At 41.9% G+C, this 15846-nt stretch overlaps 1 protein-coding gene across 1 annotated transcript in view; it reads right to left on the bottom strand.

Annotated features, from left to right (window-relative positions):
* Positions 1–15846, bottom strand: part of LOC139381092 (C-terminal-binding protein 2-like) — a 125331-nt gene that overhangs the window by 66364 nt on the left and 43121 nt on the right. Inside the window, exon 2 of the mRNA XM_071124352.1 lies at positions 108–283. Within this exon, the coding sequence (XP_070980453.1) occupies positions 108–165 (58 nt within the window). The 5' untranslated portion in view covers positions 166–283. The remainder of the gene's footprint in view (positions 1–107; positions 284–15846) is intronic.

Genomic DNA, 15846 nt, shown 5'->3' with positions numbered 1-15846 from the left:
TGACTCAGGCTAACAACATCTTTCTCTCATTACTGGGCGATTCAGTTTCAGCAGTATGACAGAGGAGGAAACGGGGAAAGTAGTTGGAAAAGCAAAGTGTCTCTTACCTTCACAGATCCTGTCTAGTCGTTGGCGTTTCACTTTGTGTTTGTCAGGCAGAGCCATGCTGGCACTGCTCTCCTCCTGTTCTCCTCTGTTCTCTTTTCCTGCTGTCAGCCAATCCTCAGGAAGCTAGCACTCTACCCAGAATTGCCCACGAGTCATGCCGCCACACCACACACACCTGCAAAACACCCAGAGGAAAATGTGATAAGGTTACACACACACTAACCTAACGTAGCAGGCATAAGAGAAACGCCTGAGCAGAGTTCCCACATGCGGTTTTCAGCAGAAAAGGAAGCTAGGTTGAAAATAGCTATATCCCTAAAACCAAGAACATCCGGTTGTTGGCAACTCCGCAAAGGCTACAAACACACCAATCATCATCAGATCCATCCAAAAAACATTCAAACATGCGGACACTAAATGTGGAAAAAGAAATTAAAACACAGAAGGAAAAGTTGCTATTCATTTATTTGCATTTTCACCTTCGAAATTAAGGAACCACAGCCCATATTAAATTGTTGTGATAAAAGGGAATGTTCTCTTTATTGTAAAAAGATTGGATTTTTTCCCCATTAGAAATATTCCAAATGATAGTACCCTGCAATGACATACGGTGACCAGTAGAGGGAGAGCTATCTCGGAGAGCTGTGCAAAAATCTCACCTGCCCAGCCAGATGCCAAAAGCAAACAAACAAAAAAAAAACATGCATACACACCAATTATCTCTCATTGGTCAGATATTTCCCAATTCAGAGATACTGCAGAATCCCCTTTAAACCCTGAGGCTGAACACAGACACCCCACCGTACACACAAAGATACAGACATGCAAACATGTGCTCTCGCCCTCTCACACACTTAGAAGCACTTCCCGTAAGGGCATCCAGTCACACTGTGTGAAATGTGGGTCAGTTATAGTCAGTAGACATGGGTACTGTCTTCGCGAAATATAGAGGAAGGGGGAGGAAGAGAGATCGTGGCCAAGTGAGAAAGATGTGCTAAACCACACTTTGAAAAGCTAAATGAAACAAGGAAGAAGAGCAACTAACAGCATCAGTCAGCCAGGTATGTGACGTGTAAAGTTCATCCATCTCTCTACAGTGATTAGGTTTGACATTTAAACCCTGCGTGCACACACACACACTCTCTCTCTCTCTCTCTCTCTCGCTCTTCCACAATTGTGTCACTCCCACCGCTTCACGACCTTTCTCTTCCTTTTACCCTAATTATGGTCTCATTAAATCACTCCATATCGTCATCTCTAAATCGCCCAGCTCATCTCCTTCACGTCTAAAGTGTTGTCTAGGATAATAACCTTCAACCATGTGTCCTAACTGACCAGTGGTTTTGTGCTGAGGTATTGTGTGTGTTATATCTGGGGTCTCCCAGAGAAGCCATAGTGAAGAATTGGCGTCTAGTGCTGACAGGTCAAGCTTTCATGGCTTCCCTTACAAAAACAGTTTAGCTTAAAAAGTTGACAATGGAACAAATTCTGCTCCGTTTTCCATCTCCCTGTCATCTAGTAAATCTTTCTGCAGTTGGTCAAAACAAGAAAAGAGGGAAGGAGTGAGAGAGAAACCCGAGAGAGAGAAAGAAAGAGAAAAACAGAGACGGAGAGAGAAAAACCGAGCGAGAAAGAGAAGGAAGCCAAAAAGTGTAGTGCCAGAGAGACTATAGTGTATCAGGTGGTGGTCATGAGCCTTCCCTGGGGTCACAGCAGTGCATAGGAGGTGATGCTATACACACTATATATGGCGAATGGATGAAAAATCATGACATATCCCTTTCACTGACATAATGTTACACCCACTCTACTGAAAAAGCTGAAATGTCAACTCCGTTGAGAAGGGTTAAGAGTCAACATCAACAACATTTGAGTGGAGAACTAACAAGGAGAGTGCAAGAGGCAACCGTCACTCAAGAGGCCCTTACAGGATACACTGGTGAGTTGTAACTAAGTGAACTTAGGTAATGTAACTAAACAATTACAGAGGCTTGTTCTTACAGAGGTGCAGGCTGGGAAAATAGTGATGACCCCCCCCCCCCCTATGAAACCACTCCACAAATACACAAGTGTCCAAGCACACACACACAACGTCATACAGAAGTGTCCAAGCAAGCACATACAGTACACAAAAACGCATAGAGCCTCAGGAGTTGTCAGACTCCACAGCCAAGCGCTCAGCAACAATTTCCTGTGTGTGCTCACAGGAAGAGGTCCTTTAAAAAGACCTGAGAAAATGATTCAGGGACAACACTGGTTTCTGGCCCATAAAAATACACACACTCAGGTTTTCGTTAGGAAAATGTGGCACCGGACATTTAATACATGTATTTGATTCATATTGCAACCTGATTAAGGTGTCCACCCACAGTGCTCAGAATGCCAGAAATCACATTCATGGTAATTCACCTTAACAGAGCATGCAACAGAGAGCGTCATTCTTATCGGAATTCGGTGAGTCCATAAGGCTAGGGTGTTAAACTTTCCCTAAAGCAAATTTAATTGACAGAAGTATAGAGCATTATTAGCTTACTCATGTATATACAGAAATAAAATAATTAAAAATAGGCTACTACACCAGAAAGCATGAGTTGGCCAGAGGATCATTAGCTTCTTAAAAAATGTGTAGATTGTTTTAAATCGCATAGAATACAGGCTGAAGGGCCCACAATTTGGACAGAGCGCGCAGCAAATACCAAATAGATAGTTGTTGAGCTGCGACTGTCGGTGAAAATCAGAGACCCAAGCCAGGCATATAGCAACATAAAAAAATACAAATCACGGAAAAACAGTTTGGAAAGTAAAATGACTATTGCTGTAAATAGAAGACAAAGACTCCAATCTGTTTTTAACTATCAAATGTCTCAACTTAATTGAGCAAAAAGTATCTCAACACACTGCATTGAACAGTCTTTTTTTGCGAACACTGATTGAGTTATATTGTTAGCCTAAATGATGTAGTAAAACGTTCAGGTTTCAAACAATCAGTTAGTTATATGTTTTCAAAATGTCACGTGTGACGCGCTGAAGCCTGCCAAGTTGCCTATGCACTTGGCGAATGGGAAGCGCGTTTCAATGAACAATTTGTGAAAAAATATATGTTGTAGGCCAAGTGCTTTTTAATCATGGCGATGTTTTTTTATTTATTTTTTTTACTCTAAATTGTCTTCAGAATTGTTACGCAATGACTTGGCTTATTAAAGCACTTTTCACTCCAGCAGCAACAAACAGTTGTTTGATGGGCTGTAGAGCATCTCTCGTGCTACATACATCGACTGGTATTTCAAATCAATTTACAGGCTAAAATTAATTATTTCGCAATGGGATTTTTTTTCTTCTCTCGGACAATTGACCGGGAGTAATTTTATCAACGTATAATTTTTTTTTGGGGGGGGGGGGGGACATAACACGGCAAAAATGCTGGTCCCGCGGTTTCTCACACACACTCACCACCTTGGTTGTTTCTGTTCTTTCAGGGCTCCCTAGTCCCTTTTAACTACCATACCAGTAACTACCTCTCTCAGTACCTCCATTAGAGTGAGCCAAGAACAAAATGGCTGGGATAGAAAAACAACAAAGAACTGGGCAATAAGACAATACACACATATACCACATCATGTTGGAGTTGCTAGAGGTGCAGTCATTTGTTTTGGCACCTTCACCATTAAAACATTTGACCGTGTCAGATCGCACACGTTGTCCTGGTTTGGCACAGTGGCTCTGCCCGTGTCTCCACACGTATTAGGAAGGAATGTACGGTTTCTTTAACCAGGGAGGTACAGAGCAGGTGGATGTAAGGTCATGTCAAATCAACCACACAATGCACACGTTTACACAAACATGTCTGTTATCATAGGGGAAGTTGACACAAAAGCATACAACGGATGTAAGGATATAACATGGATGGGGAGGTCCTAAGCAGTGGTGCAATGTCTCTCACATACAGGTCCATACATTTTGGAACCCTTAATAAATATGAGCAAAAAAAATGTATAAAATAAATCAAACAAATACTGAGCTACATTGTATGCTCCAAAAAAATGTGAAAATGATATTGTTTTATACTTACTAATACAATTGCTCAGAGAAAGAGAGAGAAACAAATCTAAAAATTATAAGGGGCAAAATTATTGGGACCCCTGTTGTCAATACTAGTGCACCCCCCCCCCCCCCCCCCTTGTGAAGACAATGACACTGAACATTTTTCTAAAATGTTCCATGAGATGGGACAACATGTTCAGATAAATCTTAGACCATTCCTTCATACAGAATCTTTCCAGATCCTTAATATCATTTGTCTGCTCTTATGGACAGCACTCTTCAATTCAAGCCACAGGTTTTCAAATGGGGTTCAAGTCCAGAGACGGATGTTGATTTTTGTGCTCAATTAACCATTTCTTTGTGGATGTTGATGTGTGCGTGGATCATTGTCTTGCTGGAAGAGCCACTTGCAGCAAGCATTTTTTGGGGGCTAAAATGTCCCGGTACTTGGTAAAGTTCATGATGCCATTGACCTTAACAAGGGCCCCTGGACCAGTTGAATCTTTAACATTAAAGATCCACCCCCACATTTTACCTTCGGTATGAGGTACTTTTCTGCATATGTTTCTGTTTTTCAACGCCAAACCCACCACTGGTGTGCATGGCCACAGAGCTCTATTTTCATGTCGCCTGACCATAGCACCAATTCCAATCAGAGTACCAATGCCATTTATCAAACTCCAGGCAGCTCTATGGTCAGACATGTTCTCCAATCTCACAAAACACTTTCCAAAAAGTCTGTGCCATTATCCTCACAAGAGGTGTGTGCCTGAATATTGAAGAGAGGCCAATAGATTTGACACCTATTGTTATTGCTTGTAAAACAAAATCTCTTTCTCTGAGAAATTATATTAATAGAAAATAATAGAATGTCACAATTATTTTAAACATGCAATATAGATCTTTATTTGTATTATTTATTCTATACATCATTTTTTGCTGCTCTATATATCAAGGGTGCCAATAATTAAGGACCTGGCTGTGCGTGCGTACACACACACACACACACACACACACACACACACACACACACACACACACACAGTGGGGAGAACAAGTATTTGATACACTGTTGATTTTGCAGGTTTTCCTACTTACAAAGCATGTAGAGGTCTGTAATTTTTTATCATAGGTACACTTCAACTGTGAGAGACAGAATCTAAATCAAAAATCACATTGTATGATTTTTAAGTAATTAATTAGCATTTTATTGCATGACATAAGTATTTGATCACCTTTCAACCAGTAAGAATTCCGGCTCTCACAGACCTGTTAGTTTTTCTTTAAGAAGCCCTCCTGTTCTCCACTTACTACCTGTATTAACTGCACCTGTTTGAACTCGTTACTTGTATAAAAGACACCTGTCCACACACTCAGACTCCAACCTCTCCACAATGGCCAAGACCAGAGAGCTGTGTAAGGACATCAGGGATAAAATTGTAGACCTGCACAAGGCTGGGATGGGCTACAGGACAATAGGCAAGCAGCTTGGTGAGAAGGCAACAACTGTTGGCGCAATTATTAGAAAATGGAAGAAGTTCAAGATGACGGTCAATCACCCTCGGTCTGGGGCTCCATGCAAGATCTCACCTCGTGGGGCATCAATGATCATGAGGAAGGTGAGGGATCAGCCCAGAACTACACGGTAGGACCTGGTCAATTACCTGAAGAGAGCTGGGACCACAGTCTCAAAGAAAACCATTAGTAACACACTACGACGTCATGGATTAAAATCCTGCAGCGCACGCAAGGTCCCCCTGCTCAAGCCAGCGCATGTCCAGGCCGTCTGAAGTTTGCCAATGACATTCTGGATGATCCAGAGGGGGAATGGGATAAGGTCATGTGGTCTGATGAGACAGAAATCTAATTTTTTGGTCTAAACTCCACTCGCCGTGTTTGGAGGAAGAAGAAGGATGAGTACAACCCCAAGAACACCATCCCACCGTGAAGCATGGAGGTGGAAACATCATTCTTTGGGGATGCTTTTCTGCAAAGGGGACAGGATGACTGCATCGTATTGAGGGGAGGATGGATGGGGCCATGTATCGTGAGATCTTGGCCAACAACCTCCTTCCCTCAGTAAGAGCATTGAAGATGGGTCGTGGCTGGGTCTTCCAGCATGACAACGACCCGAAACGTACAGCCAGGGCAACTAAGGAGTGGCTCCGTAAGAAGAATCTCAAGGTCCTGGAGTGGCCTAGCCAGTCTCCAGACCTGAACCCAATAGAAAATCTTTGGGAGCTGAAAGTCCGTACTGCCCAGCGACAGCCCCGAAACCTGAAGGATCTGGAGAAGGTCTGTATGGAGGTGTGGGCCAAAATCCCTGCTGCAGTGTGTGCAAACCTGGTCAAGAACTACAGGAAACATATGATCTCTGTAATTGTAAACAGAGGTTTCTGTACCAAATATTAAGTTCTGCTTTTCTGACGTATCAAATATTTATGTCATGCAATAAAATGCAAATTAATTACTAAAAAATCATACAATGTGAATTTCTGGATTTTTGTTGAAGTGTACCTATGATAGAAATTACAGACCTCTACATGCTTTGTAAGTAGGAAAACCTGCAAAATCATCAGTGTATCAAATACTTGTTCTCCCCACTGTACATACATACATACATACATACACAAAGCGTGTGTAGTATTGCAGATGCGTCATTGTGAGCAATACAAACAGCTGTTAACTTTAAAAGATCCACTTGTGACAATCATAATTAGTAGGTAGGTTACCAGAACTAATAGAGCAACATTTATATTCACTTTCATTCTGATTTTGTTTTTACAGTGTGTATAAACAGGGAGACACCAACTCTGGGAGAAACATTTCAAATCTCTCATGTTGGTATCAAAAAGGGGATGTCAAGTTTTCCTCAAACTACTACACACTAAAACATAAAATGTTGCATGTCTGATCTCTGCCTCTCTTTCTTACACACACACTCTTTCTCTTTATGAGAGACTTAAGATGAAAGCTATCTGCCCAATGTCAGGGGAGACGAGGCACAAAAAGAAGTCTTTGAATATCAACAAAAAAAAAGAGGTTGAGAAGGAGAGAGAAAAAAACCTGTGAAAGCTAGACTACCCAGGAGGCCTAGTCCGTGTGGGCGATATTACAGGCTCAACACAGCACCAGGCTCAGAGAGAGAGAGAGAATAGAGCGCGCGAGGGAACAAGAGAGAGGGGGTAGATTGAGGGGAGGGTAGAATCTCGTGGGACTAGTTCTCCATAAGAAACATCTAGAATGGCTGTGGGTTTTGACGAAGTCAGTGAACACGTCAGGGGGGAGTTGAAGGATGAAATAAAACTACTATAACTAACTTTGTAGTGCAGCTCATGACCGAAAAGACCAATCCTTTTCTGCCTTGATATATCTGCCTAGTTAGTGGCGAGTATATTCCTGAAAGTGCAAGATGGCAGGAAAAGCAAAAATAGTAGAGAGAAAAGAAAAATGCAGTTAAGGTTTCTATCTGGTCTCATTAAATGGTGGCAGTTGAGGCCACATAAAGCTGTCATTCAGACCAGTGATTTAAACCGCTTTCTCCTGCCTCCTATCCCAACTACTACAGCCTCCAATTACTGCTCTACACGGTTGCTCTCTTTATCACCCTCAATCTCCCTCCTCTCCTTGTCCTGTCATCATCTGGCCACATCCCTCTTTCATTTCCTTTTTGTATTCCTCCCTTCTTTAATCCCCCTGTTCTTTTTATCTTTCCTTTTCTGAAATTCACTCATTTCATTATTTCTCTTGGTTTAACAGAGTGCTTTCTCGCCATCTCTCTCTTATTCTCTCCCTCCCTGTCTCGCCAACCTCATGAGTCTAATGTAATGGGACTGCAGCATACAAACTGCTGACTCGGGCTAATGCGCAATTTTCTAATAATGCCTATTGGTTTAAGTCACACAGGAAATGCATAAAGGCGGCCTTATTTTGCACAGCCTGTTAGGCCAAAAAAAGTCACTTGAGGCATTAGATGCGCATGTTTTTCCTCAGTGCAGCTGATAAACTTAAATAAAACACCCTCTTGAGAAAAATTACATTTCCACATGCCTGGACTTTTCAGCCAACGCAAAGTGGGAATGTTATATGTTAACTAGGGGTATTCACAATTGGTTCTATTCAGAAACCTGACAGAGGGATGATGTATGGCTTTTACATCTTTAACTGATAACAAAAGTCAAGCAGACAGCCTTCATGGAGCCCTCAACATGGACAGAGATGATGGAGCTGACAAAATAATTACACACCTAATAAGAAAGGGTTGATCAGCATCATGAATTTGTGCTTGTAGGAGAGGCTGTGCTGACATGTAGGAAAGGCTGTGCTGTGCTGACATGTAGGAAAGGCTGTGCTGTGTTGACATGTAGGAAAGGCTGTGCTGTGATGTAGGAAAGGCTTGCTGTGCTGACATGTAGGAAAGGCTGTGCTGTTGATGACATGTAGGAAAGGCTGTGCTGACAAGGAGGAAAAGCTGTGCTGTGCTGACAAGGAGGAAAAGCTGTGCTGTGCTGACATGTAGGAAAAGCTGTGCTGTTGATGACTTTATTACAGTTAAACCTTTTCGGGCAATTTTCCTCTAGAATATTTTCCTCGCATAGAAAACCAAGTTCTCCTCCCTGCACAGTGCACACTGTGCTGCTCAAAATGAAATTGTATTAGTCGCATGCACATATTTAGCAGATGTTATTGCGGGTGTAGCGAAATGCTTGTAGAGAGGAGTATCAGGGGGCTAAGTCTACAGCCCAGCACATTAATGGAGGCTAACGGTGCCTGGTTAAAGCCTGAGTAGAGGAGATATTCAAGCTCAAATCTCTTAAGTCACCAGGGGATATGAGGAGAAGTGCAATTCTTAGAAGCCTTAGTAGAATCCTTAGTATAATGGCAGTTGACTCGACCCAAGGGGTCTGTTTACGCCAAATGGAAGGCCAGACGAGGAGTGAACTGTTCGCCACCGACCTAGATTAAAAACAACCAACCAGACATTGCCATGACAACTCTCCACACTCTGATTTCCTGTTTTCTTTGTGTGAGATTACTCTGTGAGAATGGCTGCTGGCACAGACAAACACATGCAGATAGACAGACGTGTCAGCTGGGCCGGGTTCTGGGGATAAGGTAGGTTTAGCTCCAAGGAGGAAGGGGAGAGTCTGAGGACAAAAAGAGAGGTGTTAAGGCTGGGCAGGGGAACTCTGCGAGGAGGCGGTGCTGGTGGAAGAAAATCAGCGTACCATGAAGCTGAATCAGCTGTATTCACTTACAGTATGACCAGCACTGTTTTGTTTCTCCCGAATCAAGCTCTCCTCTTGATTCAGAGTATAAAGGCTTTGTTTCAGCTACACCTGTAGGCGAGTGCTCATATTTGTATTTTTTCCTGTATGTTGTGTGTGTGCACGCATGTGTCTTCCTCCTGGCCAGTTGGCAGATTAGCAGAGCACAGTGACCTCCCTCCAATAGCGTGCATTTGCGAAACTGTGTATGTATGTATATGTGTGTGTGTGTGTGTGTGTGTGTGTGTGTGTGTGTGTGTGTGTGTGTATTATAGTGGAGTGTCAGGGCACAATGCCCTCTCAGTGTGAGCTGATTAATGAACCCTCGTGGATGGTGTATGTTATGTAGCAGGTTAATTACACTGGAATGCTTCCCTGACCAGCAACAGAGGATTAATTCAACAGATACCACAGAGAATACCACATAGAACGCCTGGGAAGGACAAGGTGAACTTAATTTTTTTTTAAATAATCTGTCATTCTGCCCCTGAACAAGGCAGTTAACCCACTGTTCCTAGGCCGTCACTGAAAATAAGAATTTGTTCTTAACTGACTTGCCTAGTTAAATAAAAAAAAGTCAAATTAAACTTGAACCACCTGCAAACAAACAGAGATAAGGAGCAACAGAGAGAAAGTAGAGGTGAAACAGACAAAAGAGCAACCAAGAAGACATAATTGGGATAATCTTAAATCAGGGGTCAAGGAGGGGGCAGATAACAAGAGAAAGAGAAAAACACCTTGCCTTAATTCCAAGAAAGAGTGAGAATTAGAAAGACAGACAAAGTTGAACAGGTAAAGTAAAATAAAAATACATAATCGATTCAAATAAGAGTAAGTGTTCAGTCTCCATTTCCAACAAGATCTGCTATGTTTCTCTTCCTTTGCCCCAGCAAAGTGGCACTGCTCCTTCCCTTATGATAGTACTCCTGCACTAACAGCACTATAGAAATCCTTTCCCAATCAGAAAGTGTTTTTGACTATGATTTTACAACCAGGCTAAAGACACTAAGAACCTTGTGCTTCTAAGCTAATGACTGTAACAATGTCATTTACATTATTGGCCATGTTACAATGGCTGAGGCTACTGACTTCAAGCAGGCGACAAACTCAGTTTCCATACTTTGTAACTGTCAGTAGGGATAGGGGTCAGTAATATTATGTACACTACCGTTCAAAAGTTTGGGGTCACTTAGAAATGTCCTTGTTTTTGAAAGAAAAGCAGACGCCTCAAGTCCTCAAGCGTCATTAAATACTAACTGAAAAACAACAGTCTCAACGTCACAAGTGAAGACGCGACTCCGGGATGCTGGCTTCTAGGTAGAGTTCCTCTGTCCAGTGTCTGTTCTTTTTCCCATCTTAATCTTTTATTTTATTGGCCAGTCTGAAATATGGCTTTTTCTTTGCAACGCTGCCTAGAAGGCCAGCATCCCATAGTCGCATCTTCACTGTGGATGATGAGAATGGTGTTTTGCGGGTACTATTTAATAAAGCTGCCAGTTGAGGACTGGTGAGGCATCTGTTTCTCAAACTACACACTCTAATGTACTTGTCCTCTTGCTCAGTTGTGCAGCAGGGGCCTCCCACTCCTCTTTCTATTCTGGTTAGAGCCAGTTTGAGCTGTTCTGTAAAGGGAGTACTACACAGCGTTGTATGAGATCTTCAGTTACTTCGCAATTTCTCGCATGGAATACCCTTAATTTCTCAGAACAAGAATAGACTGACGAGTTTCAGAAGATAGATATTTGTTTCTGGCCATTTTGAGCCTGTAATTGAACCCAAAAATGCTGATGCTCCAGATACTCAACTAGCCTAAAGAAGGCCAGTTTTATTGCTTCTTTAATCAGTACAACAGTATTCAGCTGTGCTAAAATAATTGCAAAAGAGTTTTATAATGACCAATTAGCATTTTCAAATGATAAACTTGGATTAGCTAACACAACGTGCCATTGGAACACAGGAGTGATGGTTGCTGATAATGGGCCTCTGTACGCCTATGTAAATATTCCATTGAAAAACAGCCGTTTCCAGCTACAATAGTCATTTACAACATTAACAATGTCTATACTGTATTTCTGATTAATTTGATGTTATTTTACTGGACATTTTTTGCTTTTCTTTCAAAAACAAGGACATTTCTAAGTGACCCCAAACAGTTTAACCTCTTTCAGCTAGGGGGCACTATTTTTATGTTTGGAAAAATAACGTTCCCAATGTAAACAGCCTATTTCTCAGGCCCATATGCTAGAATATGCATATAATTGACAGATTAGGATAGAAAACACTCTAAAGTTTCCAAAACTGTCAAAATATTGTCTGTGAGTATAACAAAACTGATATTGCAGGCAAAACCTAAGGAAAATCAAACCAGGAAATGGCTTCTATTTTGAAAGCTCCATGTTCCATAGCCTGTCTTCGCTCCATTTAAAGGGATATCAACCAGATTCCTTTTCCTATCGCTTCCTCAAGGTGTCAACAGTCTTTAGACATAGTTTCAGGCTTTTATTTTGAAAAATTAGCGAGAAAGATAACATCGCGTCAGGTTTCGCATGAGTTTTGCTTGCGCAACAGAGCTTGGGCAGCCATCGTCTCTCCCTCTCCTACTGAAAAAGAGACAGTGCCGGTTGATATATTATCGATTATACATTTTAAAAAACAACCCGAGGATTGATTATAAAAAAAGTTTGACATGTATCTGTGGACATTACAGATACTATTTGGAATTTGTCTGCGTTGTCGTGACTGCTCGAGCCAGTGGATTTCTGAACGTAACGCATCAAACAAACGGATAAACTTACATAAACGCCGAGGTTTGCTTTCGCTGTAAAGCAATTTATATTTTCAAAATCTGACACGACAGGTGGATTAACAAAGAGCTAGGCTGTGTTTTACTATATATTTATTTATTAATTATACAGTAGAGGGTGGAAGTTTACATACACTTAGGTTAGAGAATTAAAACTCGTTCTTCAACCACTCCACAAATTTATTGTGAACAAACTATATTTACACCAGCTCTGTCAGGAGGAATGGGCCAAAATTCACCCAACTTATTGTGGGAAGCTTGTGGAAGGCTACCCGAAATGTTTGAGCCAAGTTAAACATTTTAAAGGCAATGCTACCAAATACTAATTGAGTGTATGTAAACTTCGGACCCACTGGGAATGTGATGAAAGAAATAAAAGGTGAAATAAATCATTCTCTCTACTATTATTCTGACATTTCACATTCTTAAAATAAAGTGGTGATCCTAACTGACCTAAAACAGGGATTTATTACTTGGATTAAATGTCAGGTATTGTGAAAAACAGAGTTTAAATTAACTTGGCTAAGGTGTATGTAAACTTCCGACTTCAACTGTATATAAACTCAGCAAAAAAATAAAACGTCCTTTTTTCAGAACCCTGTCTTTCAAAGATAATTTGTAAAAATCCAAATAACCTCACAGATCTTCATTGTAAAGGGTTTAAACACTGTTTCAATGAACCATAAACAATTAATGAACATTCACCTGTGGAAGGGTCGTTATTAAGACACTAACAGCTTACAGAGAGTAGGCAAATAAGGTCACTGTTATGAAAACTTAGAGGCCTATCTACTGACTCTGAAAAACACCAAAAGAAAGATGTCCAAGGTCCCTGCTCATCTGCGTGAACGTGCCTTAGGCATGCTGCAAGGAGGCATGAGGACTGCAGATGTGGCCAGGGCAATAAATTGCAATGTCCGTACTGTGAGGCGCCTAAGACAGCGCTACAGGGAGACAGGACGGACAGCTGATCGTCCTCGCAGTGGCAGACCACGTGTAACAATACCTGCACAGGATCTGTACATCCGAACATCACACCGCGGGACAGGTACAGGATGGCACATCAACTGCCCGGCTTACACCAGGAACGCACAATCCCTCCAACAGTGCTCAGACTGTCCGCCATAGCCTGAGAGGCTGGACTGAGGGCTTGTAGGCCTGTTGTAAGCAGGTCCTCAGCAGACATCACCGGCAACAACGTTGCCTATGGGCACAAACCCACCGTCGCTGGACCAGACAGGACTGGCAAAAAGTGCTCTTCACTAACGAGTCGTGGTTTTGTCTAACCAGGGGTGATGGTCAGATTTTCGTTTATCGTCGAAGGAATGAGCGTTACACCGAGGCCTGTACTCTGGAGCGGGATCGATTTGGAGGTGGAGGGTCCGTCATGGTCTGTGGCGGTGTGTCACAGCATCATTGGACTGAGCTTGTTATCATTGCAGGCAATCTCAACGCTGGGCGTTATGGGAAGACATCCACCTCCATCATGAGGTACCCTTCCAGCAGGCTCATCCGGACATGACCCTCCAGCATGACAATGCCACCAGCTATACTGCTCGTTCTGTGAGTGATTTCCTGCAAGACAGGAATGTCAGTGTTCTGCCATGGCCAGCGAAGAGCCCGGATCTCAATCCCATTGAGCACGTCTGGGACCTGTTGGATCGGAGGGGGAGGGCTAGGGCCATTCCCATCCAGAAATGTCTGGGAACTTGCAGGTGCCTTGGTGGAAGAGTGGGGTAACATCTCACAGCAAGAACTGGCAAATCTGGTGCAATCCATGAGGAGGAGATGCACTGCAATACTTAATGCAGCTGGTGGCCACACCAGATACTGACTGTTCCTTTTGATTTTGACCCCCCCCCCCCCTTTGTTCAGGGACACATTATTCAATTTCTGTTAGTCACATGTCTGTGGAACTTGTTCAGTTAATGGTCTCAGTTGTTGAATCTTGTTATGTTCATACAAATATTTACACGTGAAGTTTGCTGAAAATAAACACAGTTGACAGTGAGAGGACGTTTCTTTTTTTTGCTGAATTTATTTGACATGCTTCATCAGCAGATTCCTGCAAACATAGCCATGCTCTCTCTGGATGTGGTCTATCATGGATACTAATGAACTCTTCTGTCTCACATCATCCTGTAGTTAATGGAGTTTACTTTGAGAACAACATTGAAAGGGGTCATACTATAAGGATTGAGCTACAGTACTGTAGGCCTATATTTAGTAATTGTGAAGACTGGAGAGTACAGCCTATATTGTCAAAAATAGAAAGGATAGCTAGATCTGTTTTCATAAAATGTGGACAACTCATCCCACTTCATTAAAAAAAAGAGCGAGAAATTATGGTTAGGAAAAAAATTATAGCATAATATAACGACAAGCATCTTATCATTGATCTGGCACTGTTTAAAACAAACTCTTGAAATACATGTTGGTATGATCCCTAATATAAACTCTTAGATAAGCCAAGATGGCTGAGTAGGAGGTACTAGAGGAGGGTGAGTCTGTGGGGCCTTAGCTCCTTGCTACGCTAGCTCAGAAACACATTCCCTACACGTTTGTTCCAGATTATAAATCAAACATCTCCATTTGAGGGAAATCAAACACTGCCAGATGGACAAGTTAAAAGTCAACCATCCCACTGTGCTGTCCAGAGCTAAGTATGAAAGGATTACCCTGTAGGCATGCCAAATACTCCTTCTATCAATATTCATGCAGGAAACGGGGCAATAACATCCATCCATTCTGTTACATCAACCACTCTGGCAGCACTTCTGTCACTTTGTTGACAAGGAGATATGCTATGCTTTCAGAGGGGAGATTAAACATTTTGCGAGTGGCAGTTTTCTAGTCTTTCATACTCCTCGGCAACAAGCAATACATAGACAACCAGTGCTCTGTAAAGATGTTTGACAGACAGCTATGCAGTGTGTACTGATGCTTGCTCTCCGTCAGCGATACCCTGATGTTCTCATAGTAGGAAATAGAGTATTTCACCCCACAGCGATTGGTTTCTGTTGCATCTTCTGTTGGTATTCTTTTGTGGTCGGTAAACAGTTCAAGTAATGGGGAGTTTCTCAAGAAAGTATTCCACCAACAGGTCAAAGTCCACAGATTCTGTGCTCTGGTTTCCCTTGGTGTTATCCCATCTAGGCCATTAAACAGCCAGAGTTTCACTACAGGATTGCCCTCCCAAAACCCCAGGGGCCTACTACGACATACAGTGGGGTCTGGAATTATTGGATCTCTTGATAAAGATGAGCAAAAATGACTGTATAATTTTTTTAAAAAATACAAATACTGAGCTATATGGTATGCCAACAAATTTGAAAAGTTATATTATTTTATACAAACACAGTTGCTCAGAGAAAGAGATTTTGTTTAACAAGTAATACAAAATATAATCTAAGGGTCAAAATGATTGGATAGCCTGTTTTCAATAATCCAGCATCCTTCCCTAGTGAGGATAACAACAGGGTTAAATGTCATTTCAGCAAGCCATGATACCCACCCTCTCAAATTGTTCTGAAATAGTTTATGTAAATAAAAACAGATAAGACAAGTATTCCTGGAAACATTATTTTGTTGAAATATAATTTGATGTGAGAAATTGCATCCAAATTG

The sequence above is a fragment of the Oncorhynchus clarkii genome, chromosome 23 (assembly GCF_045791955.1).
Source record: "Oncorhynchus clarkii lewisi isolate Uvic-CL-2024 chromosome 23, UVic_Ocla_1.0, whole genome shotgun sequence".
NCBI lineage: Eukaryota > Metazoa > Chordata > Actinopteri > Salmoniformes > Salmonidae > Oncorhynchus > Oncorhynchus clarkii.
Note: the sequence above shows the minus strand (reverse complement) of the source record. Positions and strands in the feature narration are given on the sequence as shown.